General features: G+C 47.2%; 2 protein-coding genes across 3 annotated transcripts in view; one reads left to right on the top strand and one right to left on the bottom strand.

Annotated features, from left to right (window-relative positions):
* The window catches only part of LOC311142845 (serine/threonine-protein kinase 10-like), a 64,484-nt gene extending 53,114 nt beyond the window's left edge, over window positions 1-11,370 (top strand). The window contains exons 10-19 of the mRNA XM_084178541.1: window positions 226-356; window positions 1,937-2,060; window positions 3,237-3,416; window positions 5,410-5,502; window positions 5,624-5,753; window positions 6,058-6,182; window positions 6,684-6,872; window positions 7,979-8,104; window positions 8,473-8,586; window positions 8,831-11,370. Coding sequence (XP_084034667.1) covers window positions 226-356; window positions 1,937-2,060; window positions 3,237-3,416; window positions 5,410-5,502; window positions 5,624-5,753; window positions 6,058-6,182; window positions 6,684-6,872; window positions 7,979-8,104; window positions 8,473-8,586; window positions 8,831-8,971 — 1,353 coding nt within the window. The 3' untranslated portion in view covers window positions 8,972-11,370. The remainder of the gene's footprint in view (window positions 1-225; window positions 357-1,936; window positions 2,061-3,236; window positions 3,417-5,409; window positions 5,503-5,623; window positions 5,754-6,057; window positions 6,183-6,683; window positions 6,873-7,978; window positions 8,105-8,472; window positions 8,587-8,830) is intronic.
* Window positions 11,371-11,463: 93 nt separating this feature from the next.
* Window positions 11,464-15,799, bottom strand: part of LOC311142846 (SH3 and PX domain-containing protein 2B-like) — a 77,737-nt gene continuing 73,401 nt past the window's right edge. For both annotated transcript variants that reach the window (XM_084178542.1, XM_084178543.1), the window contains one exon: window positions 11,464-15,484. In XM_084178542.1, the coding sequence (XP_084034668.1) occupies window positions 13,880-15,484 (1,605 nt within the window). In that variant the 3' untranslated portion in view covers window positions 11,464-13,879. The remainder of the gene's footprint in view (window positions 15,485-15,799) is intronic.

Genomic DNA, 15,799 nt, shown 5'->3' with positions numbered 1-15,799 from the left:
ACTCACACTATTCTATTCAAGGGGCTGTATTGGCATGGGAAACATGTGTTAACATTGCCAAGCAAGGGAAATGGATAAACAAAAGTGAAATAAACAAAAAGTGAACAGTAAATATTACTCACACACGTTCCAAAAGAATAGACACATTTCAAATGTCATTATGTCTATATACAGTGTTGTAACGATGTGCAAATAGTTAAAGTACTCTCTCTCCCCCCCCCCCAGGACTCTCGCTTCTCCAATAAGACATTGAAGCGCACCAGGAAGTTTGTCATCGACGGCGTACAGGTCAGTGTGACCACGTCCAAGATCATCAGCGACGATGAGAAGAAAGATGAAGAGATGAGGTTTCTCAGGCAAGTCTCACTGCTTCCTGGAAAAGCCTTTATTGTTTTCTCGCTGAATCAAGTTCAGGAAAAAGGGCCGGGTCTAGCCCGTCTCTCTGTATAAAACAGGATCTCTGGTACACTGAGAGTTGAGTGCCTGGGCCGTGTTCGGATGTCACTAATGTCAAGACTATTTGGGGCATCCTAGTTTGATCTTTTCCCTTTTGAGATCAGTGCACAAATACACAAGAGGAGCTTTGTAAAAGCAGCAAGCGGCTAAACTTCATCTGAAAAGAATGATGGAAAGCTGGAAAATGAGAAATGTCCATAGATGAGACAATGGCCACATTTAGATCAGTGTGAGTCATGTGTGAACAACATGGCATGGAACATACTATATTCCTTAGTGATAAGGAAGGATTGTGATAAGTTCCGAACAGTGATAAGATATTTAGTTTACCAGTAAACACAATGTATACCAGTCACTGGTTTTATTTGGGACAAATATTTCACTATTTCGTATTACTATTATGACTCCCTAAATCCCCCCCAGTCGACGACAAATAGTTCATCTAGAAATTTAAGGGTTTACAATCAAGAGTCCAGTGTTCTGAACAGTCATTTTCCCTGACACACTGCATGGTTTGAAGAACTGGAGCCAGTAGCCTAGTGTTCTCAACGCCATCTAGTGGTGATAATGTGACACCACACCCTGTGTTGGTTCATCAGTTCAGTCTATGGTTCAGACACTGTGTCAGACTAGTGATGACTCACACTTACTATCTGGTAGTCAGATTCCTCTCATCTGTAAGCTCTCTGTGTGTTGTCATCGTGATGGAGGGAGCAATGTTCTCTGTGTTGTCATCGTGAAGGAGGGAGCAATGTTCTCTGTGTGTTGTCATCGTGATGGAGGGAGCAATGTTCTGTGTGTTGTCATCGTGATGGAGGGAGCAATGTTCTGTGTGTTGTCATCGTGATGGAGGGAGCAATGCTCTCTGTGTGTTGTCATCGTGATGGAGGGAGCAATGCTCTCTGTGTGTTGTCATCGTGATGGAGGGAGCAATGCTCTCTGTGTGTTGTCATCGTGATGGAGGGAGCAATGCTCTCTGTGTGTTGTCATCGTGATGGAGGGAGCAATGTTCTCTGTGTGTTGTCATCGTGAAGGAGGGAGTAATGTTCTCTGTGTGTTGTCATCGTGAAGGAGGGAGCAATGTTCTCTGTGTGTTGTCATCGTGAAGGAGGGAGCAATGTTCTCTGTGTGTTGTCATCGTGATGGAGGGAGCAATGCTCTCTGTGTTGTCATCGTGATGGAGGGAGTAATGCTCTCTGTGTGTTGTCATCGTGATGGAGGGAGCAATGCTCTCTGTGTTGTCATCGTGATGGAGGGAGCAATGCTATCCCCTGAACTCTCCTCTCCTCTTATCTCATGGAGAGAATATATTCCCCATTCTGTCTTGTCATATGAAAGAGGCTGTTGTGTCGTGGTGCTTCTAACTCCAAGTCTTTTTAGGTAACTGTCAAAGTATGTGAAGTTCAAGACCTATGACAGTAAGAATATTATAACTTATATTTGAACTGTTTGTGTGTGTGTATGTGTCTCGTGTGTGCAGGCGTCAGGAGCTGCGGGACCTGCGTCTGCTGCAGAAGGAGGAGCACCGTGCTCAGGCGTTACTCAACACCAAGCTGGACGCTCAGAAAGAGCAAATGCAGCGACGCTTCGACCATGAGATGAACGTAGGTCTACACTCTCTCACACACACACACACACACACACACACACACACACACACACACACACACACACACACACACACACACACACACACACACACACACACACACACACATACATACGGACACACATACATACGGATGCACACACACACACACACACGGACGCACACACACGCACACACACACGGACGCACACACACACACACGGACACACACATATGGACGCACACACACACGGACACGCGCACACACACACACACACACACGATTTGCCCACCCACCCCTCATTTAGTGTTTGGGCTGATAGAGGCCTTTAGCACACACCATGGTCTTCCTTTATCTACCACCACGAATGGAAGAAATACCAGATGTCCTCCTTCCTCCATCCATACCAACACCATGATATTATCTCTCTTACTCTGTTTATTGAAGGAGGGACTCCCTGAGTTCACACTAACACCCACACACTCCTGTCACATCAACCTGTCCCTCTGTCATGTCACATCAACCTCCCTCTGCCATGTCATATCAACCTCCCTCTGTCATGTCATATCAACCTCCCTCTGTCATGTCATATCAACCTCCCTCTGTCATGTCATATCAACCTCCCTCTGTCATGTCATATCAGTCTCCCTCTGTCATGTCGACCTCCCGTTGGAGCTGTCTGAGGGAATCCTTTTTCTACATCCCTTCCCCTCGTCAAGAGAAATATGTCGAAGAAAACCTCCCACATGTCATGTCTGTCAATGAACAAATAAGTAACATAAAAATCTGTCAATGAACCCTTGAGCAAGGCACTTAACCCTAATTGCTCCAGGGTCGCCGTTGATAATGGCAGACCCTGGTGGGGGGGTTGGGATATGCAAAAAACACATTTCCAATTTACACATGCATGTAATATACACATGAAATAGGACGAATATAAGCACCCACCAAATAATAATAATAATTATTATTATTAAATAGGGGATATTATCTCTGATACCCTTTTTTGACATTTTCCAAATTATATACAAAGAAAAATTACATTCTACTTTTTCCACAGTAACCTCTCCTTCCCTCTCCAGCTCAAACTCCTTCCAGCCCATCTGGATGACCAGGATCATGGCTACTTATGATATAAAGATGGGTTTATTTCATGGTGAACATGTTTAATTCCTTCTCTGCTCCTCCCAGGTGAAGAAGAAGAACTATGACACGGAGCTGGAGAGCCTGGAGAAAAACCAGAAGCAGACCATCGAGAAAATGGAGACGGACCACGCTGTGAGGCTCAGGGATGAGACCAAACGCATCCGCTCCGAACAGGACCACGACTACACCAAGTTCCAGGAGCAGATGAAGCACAAGAAGAAGGAGGTGAGAGGAGAGGGAGGGAGGGAGGGTGAGGGAGAGAGAGAGAGGGAGGGAGGGTGAGGGAGAGAGGGTGAGGGAGAGGGGAGTGAGAGAGAGAGGGAGGGAGAGAGGGTGAGGGAGGGTGAGAGAGAGAGGGAGGGAGAGAGGGTGAGGGAGGGTGAGGGAGAGAGGGAGGGAGGGAGGGTAGGGGGGTGGGAGAGGGTGAGGGAGGGGGGGAGGGAGTGAGGGAGGGCGGGTGAGGGAGAGAGGGTGGGTGAGGGAGGGAGGGAGGGAGGGGAGAGGGAGGGAGGGTGAGAGAGGGAGGGAGGGAGGGAGGGTGAGGGAGAGAGGGAGGGAGGGTGGGGGAGAGAGAGGGTGAGGGAGAGAGGGTAGGGGAGAGGGTGGGGGAGAGGGTAGGGGGGTGGGAGAGGGTGAGGGAGGGTGAGGGAGTGAGGGAGGGCGGGTGAGGGGGAGAGAGGGTGGGTGAGGGAGGGAGGGGGGGAGGGAGGGGAGAGGGAGGGAGGGTGAGAGAGGGAGGGAGGGAGGGTGAGGGAGAGAGGGAGGGAGGGTGGGTGAGAGAGGGAGGGAGGGAGGGTGAGGGAGAGAGGGAGGGAGGGTGGGGGAGAGAGAGGGTGAGGGAGAGAGGGTAGGGGAGAGGGTGAGGGAGGGCGGGTGAGGGAGAGAGGGTGGGTGAGGGAGGGAGGGGAGAGGGGGGAGGGAGGGAGGGTGAGAGAGGAGGGAGGGAGAGAGAGGGTGAGGGAGGGAGGGAGGGTGAGGGAGAGAGGGTGAGGGGGGGAGAGAGGGGGGGAGGGAGGGAGGGTGAGAGAGGAGGGAGGGAGGGAGAGAGAGGGTGAGGGAGGGAGGGTGAGGGAGAGAGGGTGAGGGGGGGAGAGAGGGTGGGAGGGAGGGAGGGAGGGAGGGGAGGGAGGGGGAGAGAGAGGGGGGAGGGAGAGAGAGAGGGGGGGAGGGAGAGAGGGTGAGGGAGGGAGGGGAGAGGGGGGAGGGAGGGAGGGTGAGAGAGGAGGGAGGGAGGGAGGGAGAGAGAGGGTGAGGGAGGGAGGGAGGGTGAGGGAGAGAGGGTGAGGGGGGGAGAGAGGGTGGGAGGGAGGGAGGGGGAGAGGGAGGGAGGGAGGGGAGGGAGGGGGAGAGAGAGGGGGGAGGGAGAGAGGGTGAGGGAGGGAGGGAGTGAGGGAGGGCGGGTGAGGGAGAGAGGGAGGGAGGGGGGGAGGGAGAGAGGGTGAGGGAGGGAGTGAGGGAGGGCGGGAGAGGGAGGGAGGGGAGAGGGGGAGGGAGGGTGAGAGAGGAGGGAGAGAGAGGGTGAGGGAGGGAGGGTGAGGGAGAGAGGGTGAGGGGGGGGAGAGAGGGTGGGAGGGTGGGAGAGAGGGAGGGGAGGGAGGGGGAGAGAGAGGGGAGGGAGGGGGAGAGAGAGGGGAGGGAGGGGGAGAGAGAGGGGAGGGAGAGAGAGAGGGGGGAGGGAGAGAGGGTGAGGGAGGGAGTGAGGGAGGGCGGGTGAGGGAGGGAGGGGGGGAGGGAGAGAGGGTGAGGGAGGGAGTGAGGGAGGGAGGGGAGAGGGGGGAGGGAGGGTGAGAGAGGAGGGAGGGAGGGAGAGAGAGGGTGAGGGAGGGAGGGTGAGGGAGAGAGGGTGAGGGGGGGAGAGAGGGTGGGAGGGTGGGAGAGAGGGAGGGGAGGGAGGGGGAGAGAGAGGGGAGGGAGGGGGAGAGAGGGGGAGAGAGAGGGGAGGGAGGGGGAGAGAGAGGGAGGGAGAGGGGGGGGGGAGAGAGAGAGAGAGGGGGAGGGAGAGAGAGGGGCAATGAGTGTTTACACATTTTACTATACTTAAACTTGTAAAAAGGCTATTTCTGGCGTAGGGGTTAGGGTTTGGGGAAAATAGGATTTTGAATGGGAATCAATTGTTGCTCCCCAAAAAGTAATCACAAGTATAGTAAAACGTGTGATGAGTATAGAAATGACAGAAGTATTAATATTAAGTCCATGGATTTTACAATCATCTTTACAGGTGAAGAATGAGGTTGAGAAGCTCCCCAGAAAGACACGGAAAGACGCCTTGAAACAGAGAATGAACAGCTTTACACAGATGAAGCAAACGGAGGTAAACAAAAGCTGTTTTCTTTCACTCTCACTGACCTCTAAATCCAGTTCAAATGCTAACGGTAGATACAAGCTATAATCGCACATTAACGTCTCATCACTTCCTGTTTCCTGTGCTTCAGGAGCAGAACTTCCTGTCAGCCCAGAAGAACCACCTGGACACAACGCTGAAGAGCATCATCTCAGAAAACAAGAGGGATATCTCAGAGACGGAGAGGCAGTGTCTCGACAAGAAACAACACCTCATCAGAGGTACAGCATCAGACACGCTTGATGTCTGGGTGCCATCAACACTTATCAGAATGACATTAGCTGCTCCTCTGAGAGGTGTCTAGTCAGAGCCCCTTCACAGGGAAGACAACTCCCTGAGATCGGTTAAAGTACACCCTTGATCTTCTGTTCAAGCCCTCTCCTCCTCAATAACTTTTAACAGATGTTTACTCATTCAGAGTGATTACACTCTCCCCTCACATAGGTCAATGTAATATCCCTCTTTCTCTTATTTCAACTGCTTTCAAAAGTCTTATCATTCACTCTCTCTACGTTTTGTCCTCAGAAAGGGAAGCTACTATCTGGGACCTAGAGGAGAAGAACCTTCATGAGAAGCACCAGTTGCTGAAACAGCAGCTCAAAGACCAGTACTTCCTCCAACGCCACCAGCTGCTCAAGAAGCATGAGAAGGTACAGTACAGTAACCCTGTCAAGAAGCATGAGAAGGTACAGTACAGTAACCCTGTCAAGAAGCATGAGAAGGTACAGTACAGTAACCCTGTCAAGAAGCATGAGAAGGTACAGTACAGTAACCCTGTCAAGAAGCATGAGAAGGTACAGTACAGTAACCCTGTCAAGAAGCATGAGAAGGTACAGTAACCCTGTCAAGAAGCATGAGAAGGTACAGTACAGTAACCCTGTCAAGAAGCATGAGAAGGTACAGTACAGTAACCCTGTCAAGAAGCATGAGAAGGTACAGTACAGTAACCCTGTCAAGAAGCATGAGAAGGTACAGTAACCCTGTCAAGAAGCATGAGAAGGTACAGTACAGTAACCCTGTCAAGAAGCATGAGAAGGTACAGTAACCCTGTACCTAAAGCCTCAAAACAAAACTCAAAACCCCTGACCTTTGCAAAATAAATGTGTGTGCGCTTATCCTCATCCGTACCTATGCTATGACTGTCTCCCCAGGAACAAGAGCAGATGCAGTGCTACAACCAGCGGATGATTGAGCTGCTGAAGGCCCGGCAGCAACAGGAGAAGGGCCGCATGCCCAAGATCCAGCGCAGCGAGGGCAAGACCCGCATGGTCATGTTCAAGAAGAGCCTCCGCATCAACTCCACGGGTAGCGCCTCGGAGGACCGCGAGAAGATCAAACAGGTACCAGACAACTACAGAACGGCTGGGTGGAGAGAGGGGGAAGACTGCGGTTGGAAATGTAGGAAAAAAATCAAACTGTTGAAGTGTAGCCATAGGATGGAGTCTAGTGTAGGTTAGAGGCAAGAAGATAAAGCAGATAAAGTTGAGTAATGTGATTAAGGCACCAGGGGGCAGCAGAACCAACCAGCCAGCCTGATGAATACCAACAGGAACACACACGATACAGTACAGCTTTCCAACAAGTAAGTTCGTCAAATCTCTGCCCTGCTAGAGCTGCCCCGGTCAACTGTAAGTGCTGTTATTGTGAAGTGGTAGGCCACACAAGCGCACAGAACGGGACTGCCGAGTGCTGAAGCGCGTAGCGTTGGCTGGAGTGGTGTAAAGCTCGCCGCCATTGGACTTTGGAGCAGTGGAAACGCTTTCTCTGAAGTGATGAATCACGCTTCACCATCTGGCAGTCCAACGGACAAATCTGGGTGAAGTAGGAATAATGGTCTGGGTCTGTTTTTCACAGTTCGGGCTAGGCCCCTTAGTTCCAGTGAAGGGAAATCTTAACACTACAGCATACAATTACATTCTAGATGATTCTGTGCTTCCAACTTTGTGGCAACAGTTTGGGGAAGGTCCTTTCCCGTTTCAGCATAACAATGCCCCCGTTCACAAAGCGAGGTCCATACAGAAATGGTTTGTTGATATCGGTGTGGAAGAACTTGACTGGCCTGCACAGAGCCCTGACCTCAACCCCATCGAACATCTTTAGGATGAATTGGAACGCTGACTGCGAGTCAGGCCTAATCGCCCAACATCAGTGTCCAACCTCACTATTTGAATGGAAGCAAGTCCCTGCAGCAATGTTCCAACATCTAGTGTAAAGCCTTCCCAGAATAGTGGAGGCTGTTATAGCAGCAAAGGGGGGACCAACTCCATATTAATGCCTATGATTATGGAATGAGATGTTCGACGAGCAGCTGTCCACATACCTTTGGCCATGTAGTGTTTATCGTATTCATATCACAGAACTGTATCAGGCCTCAGTTGTGTAAACTAATCTCTCATCCCTCTGTCCTCCTCTTTCCCTCGTTGTGTGTGTGTGTGCACCTCCCCAGTTTGCCCAGCAGGAGGAGAAGCGTCAGAAGGCTGAGCGGCTGCACCAGCAGCAGAAGCATGAGAGCCAGATGAGGGACATGATTGGCCAGTGTGAAGGCAACATCAGGGAGCTGCAGCAGCTACAGGTGACCACACCCCCACAGTACACCTCTGTCTCTGTCTCTGTCTCTGTCTCTCTCTCTCTGTCTCTCTCTCTCTCTCTCTCTCTCTCTGTCTCTGTCTCTGTCTGTGTCTCTCTGTCTGTGTCTCTCTGTCTCTGTCTGTGTGTCTGTGTCTCTCTGTCTCTGTCTGTGTCTCTGTCTGTGTCTCTCTCTCTCTCTCTCTCTCTCTCTCTCTCTCTCTCTCTCTGTCTCTCTGTCTCACTGTCTGTCTCCAATGCCTAAAGGGGGTGACATAAATATACAATAACATGTAAATCCACAAATTCAGTGGGTTTGTAAAGAAAATACATTCCACAAGTATTTCTTTAATATTATTGTGTGTGTGCATGCAGAATGAGAAGTGCCACCTGCTGATTGAGAACGAGACTCAGAGGCTCAAGTCTCTGGATGAGCAGCACAACCACCAGCTCAAGGAGTGGCGGGAGCAGCTCAAGCCCAGGAAAATGGTACAATGCCGTTATCCAATGGAATTGGTTTGGTCCCAGACAGTTAATATCGTTGACATTGAAAAGTTGTAATATGTAAGTTAATATCCAGTACTGTTGTTGCCATTGCTTTGATCTCTCTCTCTACCCATCTCCCCCTCTCTTTCCATCCCCCTCTCTTTTTCCCTCCCCCTATTTCTCCCTCTTTATTTCTCCCTCCCCTTCTCTCTCTCTCCACCCTCTGTCTCTCCGCCCTCTCTCTCAGGCTCTGGAGGAAGAGCTGAACCAGAGAAAGAGGGACCAGGAGGACTTCTTTAAGATGAGTGAGGACTCCGAGTGCCTGAGCCCCAGCTCCCCAAACAAACTCACCAAGTTCCTCCCTTATTCTGAGTCCTCTACTACGTAGACTGGCATCTCTTCCCCTCTAAACACCCTCCTATCTTCCTGTCAGGACCAACCCTAACCTCTTATCCCACATTATAACCTGAAAGACCACTGCCAGATGCCTCAGCCTCACCAGAAATGCTTGACTAGGTAGTCCCCCTCCTGAACTTTTCTTTCATTTTTAAGAAATATGTATGTTTTAAGTCCTGTTTATAACATTTTATCGTTTGATTAACCCAAGTTGTCAAGGCTTGGTCATATTTTATTTGGAAGATTGTCTTTAATTCCACGTGTGTCAGGCTGCTTGATAGATAGGGTCTTCTTCATCCACGCAGTGTTTCCTTTTTAATTCTATTTTTTTATAGTCTAAACCCATTGGTTTACTATGTGACCAATAAGCATGAGGCTAACCTATAGTTAGTCAGGAGGCTGTGGTGAGGAGAGGCATCCCATATCCCAAAGAGGGTCAGCTGGGGAACAGTGTTTTGGGTGCAATGTCGAAAATAAGGCAGAAATGGACTTCAGACAAAGCTGTGTTGGTGGGAGCCAATGAATTAGCATTTTTGTCTTCATCCAGAGTCTCTCGCATAATGAACACACCCAAATATGATAATTCAGTCTCTCTTACTCTGCCATTGTGTGGCTTGGCTCAACAGCCTTTTAGTTCAAAGCACATGCTTTCATGTCCAGAACGCAGATGAGTCATTCCACCAATAAGGTGCCTTTTTTTAGTAGTGTAATTTGTAACCAAAAATAAAAAATAAATGATTTCACAAAATTTTAACATTCTATCCTAAAGAGCAAATGTTCAACTTAACAAAAAAAGTCAAGAGGTTAAATACAACAATAACTGTAGTAAGTACATATTAAGTGCCACATAAAGTAACAGGGTTGACGACTTCATCTTAAATCAGCCATGAATCCCCTTGTGACAGGGCGAATGGAAGCTTGTTGTGTGCAACAGGGAGGGGCCATTGAATGCAAGATTCACACCAAAAAATGAATTGTTAGAAAATGTCTAGCCTGTCTATCTATTGGTAACAGGGTTGGTGTTATTCTCGACCTGCTCAGTTTTCCACCACAAAACACAAGCAAATTGCCAAAAAGAGTAGAACCAGCTCACCTGCTTTTACACTATGATTTGAATATTAGATGTTCAATGTCTCTTTAGAAAGAAATATTTAAAAAGGAATAGTTTCACCATATTATAACGAGAGTTCAGTTCACGTAACAGGGTTGACATTAAAAAGAGGGATGTTTTTATTTTATTTTTATACCCATGAATCACTAATTAACATGAAATAAATTATCTTCAGAAAATAACTAGGGCTTTACAATAATGGTTAAAACCTGGAGACATTTTGGGGTTAAGTGGGTTAAAATCTTCCTAGAGGTCATATCAAAGGGATGCAAAAGGGACTCATTTCGTGGAACGACCCAGATTTATTTAGTTGCCATTTTTTACTTTTGTTTATATTACTTTAAAAAGATCAGAACAGAGCATGATCTTCAGAATTCAGAGGATAGTGAAAGAATGGAATTCCCGCTGAAATTATTTTTCAGCGCTGTACATATTAACCTAAAAATGCTGAAAAGTCTTCTGTCAGATCATGTGTGGATTGACAGATCTGCTTAGTTAGTTTTACCTTTTTTATTTTGATGAGATGAGCTTACAAATACTCAATGAAAATGGGAGAAGTCAGGGAATTTAAAGGTTGAAGAACAAATGATTGTTTTTGGAGTTCTAGGAGATGTAGGAAAGACTGGTTGTGACTCATTTATTTCTGGGCTGCATTTTTACTGTAAAGGCGATACAAGCACACTGGATGGGAACTAACGAAGCCAAATCGGAATACTGTCGTGTTCTTTGAAGGAATCTTAAAAGATCTAAGTTTGGAATTGTAATTAAAAATGTATTATTAAGGTTATTGATTGATTGTTTCTATGTTTATATTAAATGCGCTGTCAGCTAACCAAAGTGCAATGACATTTTTCAGCTTTAAACTGATCTTTTTCCTCCACTTTCTTTGCACTGAGAGGGGTATACTAGGTTATTTGAGGGAGTGCATCATTGTTTTTTCATGATTCTGTTTTGTAATTATTTTTAAAGACTTTTTGAAGTTAATATGTATCCGTCTGCTTCTGAAAATGGGCCTTGTTTTCTGACCAACTAGACCTGTTTAATGTCCAGTAATCAGGTCAACTATCAGGTACATCTACACTCTTGCTCGCTAGCTCACCAACTCCCTCTTTCACAATATGTATTTTAATTTGTTTGAATGTTTTTCTCTTCTGTTGTCATTTGTAATGACTGCAGCTTTTCCTCTGTTGAACTGTATTTGTAAGGGGTGTGAGTGACTGTTCAGCAGAAGGAACCACTGTTGTACATACGTCTAATAAAGGCAAATGTTCTTCTGTCTACTTCTCCTCCACCATTATGGCTTTAACGTTTAGGTTGCATCCGTTTACTCAAAATACTAAGAAACATTTCCAAGGAAAACCAAGACACCATACAAAAATGGAAAATGTTTATTGACTTAATATGAAAGAAGAGACCATGAAAGGAAATACACACAAATAAGAAAAGAAATAAAAACAGTACAGTACTAAGATGGGATATCTGCAATTTGAAGTGGGGTGGGTGGGGTGGGGGGGATTGTCCTGCTGCATATCTCAAAGAATAAAGAAAAAGCAGTTTCTTCTTTTAACATTTATTCAATTGACCTGTTTAGGGTAAAGAATTACAAAGACTAACATCCCATACTGTTTGCTTGCATTGCAGTGTTCACATCCCTGCTTGCCTTTCTCTTTATGCAAACTGTAGAATACATGAGTTTATCCAACTCTCATTCCAACCCTTACCCAATCCACCTTTCACTCAGACATTCCACTAAGTCTGGGCTTACGCCATGTGTTGATCATTATCATTACAAATCTGACATTATGAATATCATGACTTTTCAAGTGCACTATGCACACTGGCCAAAAGACTGAACACCTCAAGTAACTTCACTGTTAGCAATGTTGGTTACGACCAGACACAGGCACTAAGACCTTAAAATAATACACTTGATTGCACTTAATTTATCAGCCATTGAATGACGTTGGACCTAGTCCTCTAACATAAGATGATTCAGAGGGGAAAATGGGGAGGAAAAAAAACCCTCATAGCAACTAGGAGCAGATCAACCATATTCAAAGACTCTCCAATGAACCTGTGAGCTACTGCCACTCCTAGCCTTGTCTGTGCATCTCCTAGGAGACGAACCCCCTCTGAGTTTCCTCACATCAGCCTTTTCATATGACCAACTACAACATCCAAAAAACCTTCATTCCGCTACCGTACGACTGACTGGACCCTATTTCCCAATGACCAGACCTGGCAAGAGGTGAAAAGTAAACAAAAGGTGACAACAGCTGACATTACTTCATTCTGGAAGTACAATAACTACTTTGCTGAGTCTGTGCTTGAAACCAGTCAAGCACTAATGTAAAACATTGAATAATGATCACACTTTATATAGTGTTTTATATTTGAGCACTGTTTTGGAGATAAAGTGAGGCTGTATATTGTACTGTATCATTGCACAAATCACAGGTGAATTCCCTAATTTACAGGCTGTAGTAATGGTAGACCTTGGCCTACAGCATAATTATGGAATATTGTATTTACCAGAAGCAGCCTGATGTAATCTCTACTTGAATCAGTCATTCTTACTTGTGTGTTTTTCACCATCGTACTGTGAACACCAGGGAAGGGGTTCATTTCAATGAAGTCAATTCAGTCCATCCTGAGAGGAGGTGAACTGGATTAACCCTGGTATACATTTCCCAAAGTCTTGCTAAGACCTAATTTAAGGTTTTAAAACATGGCTATGGCTTTCATTTGTACACTACTTTCTCTGTCTGTTAAGCCACAGTGTGAAACCTGAACCGTCTGAATAATCTGAAAAGTGCACATCTGTTAAAAATTAACCGCAACATTATTATGCAGTTCCGAAAGGAAAAAGAAACACGGTTCACAAACACATGAAAACTGTATAAATGTTTCATATAAGCACTTAGAATCACTTGGCAAAAACTCCTTTTGAAGTGTTGCTATTTTAGTTCTTGAAAAACTAAATGTCCTCTTGAACTTCCCTTGTAACCTCCGTTGCAGCCATAGTAGGAGGAGGGATGTTCTTTGAGGTATCTGAGTATACATGGCCATCTAGGATCTGATCTAGGATCAGGTACACCCTGTTCATGTAATCTTATTAATTATGATCTAAAAGGCTAAACTAATCCTAGATCAGCACACCTACGAGAAACTTTGTGAATACGGACCCTGGTTCCTCTATCGTATGGTTTGATTTATTTTCCATATGCATTGCACTGTCAGTTTCGACTCTAAAGTATTAAAAATGTATGCACTCACTAACTGTAAGTCGCTCTGGATAAGAGCGTCTGCTAAATGACTAAAATGTCAAATGTACTCATTAGACTGAAGCATCTTTGATATGCTAACTGAGACACTAACTAGCTAAATTGCATATATTTAAGCTTAAAGCACTTTGAATATTATACTGAGGCACAATATCATAGAAGGCTTGGAAGGACATATTTTGTTCTATTACAAAGCTTGTGATATATATCATAAAATGACATTATAGGCTTGAGTAACATAATGTATGGCACAAAGTGAACATGAAAGGGAAATTTGCTTGTCCCGGATTTGATGCCTGGTCATTTGTAACGAGGATAAAACATTTAAAAAATAAAATAAACGCGTCATTGCTGGTTAATTCTCGCTTGAATGCTAAACAATGGAATGTAAAAAAGTAACAAAAAACAGCTACATTTAAAAAAAGGTACCTATAAATAAAAAAAAGCTAATTAAATACAATTAGTGATATATTTCTGTATTAAAAAAGCCAACAGAACCTGGTACCTAGGGTTTCTTGGTCAGGTAATTGGAGGGGATCCAGCCCTCTTTCATTGGCCCTTCTCCTATATTTTTACAAAACCACCAGCCGCTGCTGTTCCTCTCCATCACCTCGAACACGGTGCCCTCCTTGAAGCTGGCAGTCTGATCGTCGCCCTCAAAGTCCGCCACGGCCAAGAACAGCTCCTCTTTACTGGGCTCCTTGATCAGAGGAGGCAGCTTGTCCCTCGGAGGGCCTGGTTTCTCACTCTTAAGCAGGGGCTTTGGGACCACCTTCTCCTTGTCTTTGGGTGGGGGCAGTACGAAGGCCTTGGGTTTAGGGGGAGGGGGTCTGCTGAGCTGGGTGGGAGCAGGCTTTGTGTCTGGGAGCTCTTTCAGGGGGGCTTTGGTTTCTGTGGGGCTGGACGGCTCAGAGGTCTTTTTGGGTGGAGGGGGTCTCCTAGGCAGGACGGCGGGTCTCCCTGGAGGTTCTTTGTGTGGGGAAACAGCAGATTTGTTGGGGCTCACGTATCCGTGGCCATTTTGCTGCTTGGGGGGGAATTTGGGCTCGTCACTGGCCTTGCCATTGTAGAGAGCACTGGGGGCCAGGGGCATCTTGGGGAGGGCATTGATAGGGGGGCTGTTGGGATGCGGCATCTTGGGGAGAACATTATTAGGAGGGGGCATCTTGGGTAAAGCATTATTAGGGGGGAGGTTGGGTGGCGGCATCTTGGGGAGAATGTTGCTAGGGCCGTTGTTGGCTGCAGTGCCGTTTTGCTGGCTTGGCTCTGCTGATCCAGAGCCTGGTTCAACTGGCTTTGAAGGCTTCAGCTTGCTCCTCAGGTTGGTGATGTCCAGCTTGTTGTCAGCTGGCGGTTCTGTCTTGGCAGCTGGGCCGGGTTTGGGCCGGACTATAGGTTTGGGCTTCATGAACAGTGCAGGGCTGGCGACCTCTGGTTTCTCCTCCGGTGGATCAGGCTTGGGCTTGGGTGGTTGCTTAGCCACATGTTTCAGGTTGAACTTCTTCACCTCTTTGGCGGAGACCTTGTGACCACACTCCAGACCCATCTCATTCTTCAGATGCAGAGGCTTGTTTGCGACCTCTCTCTTGGGCTCGGGGGGCTTGTCGGGCTTGAAGGGGGCAGTTTTGGGGGTGAGCAGGGGCATGATGACACCAGGGGCTGGGGGTTTCGGAGGCATGGGTTTGGATAGGTCTGGCCTGGGTTTCTCCACAGTAATCTCAATGTCCAGGCTCTTGTTGATGGACTCCCTGCGAGGTGGCAAGGCTGGCTTCTCCTCAGCAGGTGGGGCAGACGGGGCGGGGGGCAGGGGTCCGGAGAAGGCTGATGCAACCTTACTTGCGCTGGACTTCCAGTCTCTGAGCTTAGGCCGGGCTCCAGACTCGCTGCTCGCGGTGGGCTCGTCTGGCAGCGGTTTGGACCAGCTGTCCTCTTGCCCTGCACCACCATCCTCCAGCTTCAGCTGGGCCATCTCGTTGGGCAGAGGTGCCAGGAAGTTAGGGCGCGGGGTCAAACTGGTCTTTTTGTATTTGTCGATGAAGGTAATGGGGGCCCAGCCCTCTTTGTCTTCAATCTGAATGTACCACCAGCCACTGGAGTTCTTCTCTATCACCTGGACAACAGAAACAGGGGATCAGTGAGTCAGTCAGGGAATCAGGAATCAAGACACAGCAGAAGTTGTACTCAGTGAGTGCATTTTGCGAAGCATCATTAAAATCCCCTTACATTTTACATTTACATTTGAGTCATTTAGCAGACGCTCTTATCCAGAGCGACTTACAGTTAGTGAGTGCATACATTTTCATACTGGCCCCCCGTGGGAATCGAACCCACAACCCTGGCGTTGCAAGCGCCATGCTCTAACAACTGAGCTACACGGGGGTCTTCTATTCTGATTGTAAATAATTGCTGTTTGTGAAATGATTGG

The sequence above is a fragment of the Coregonus lavaretus genome, assembly GCF_964263955.1.
Source record: "Coregonus lavaretus genome assembly, chromosome: 15".
Lineage (NCBI taxonomy): Eukaryota > Metazoa > Chordata > Actinopteri > Salmoniformes > Salmonidae > Coregonus > Coregonus lavaretus.
This window is presented reverse-complemented; position numbering and strand designations above follow the sequence as displayed.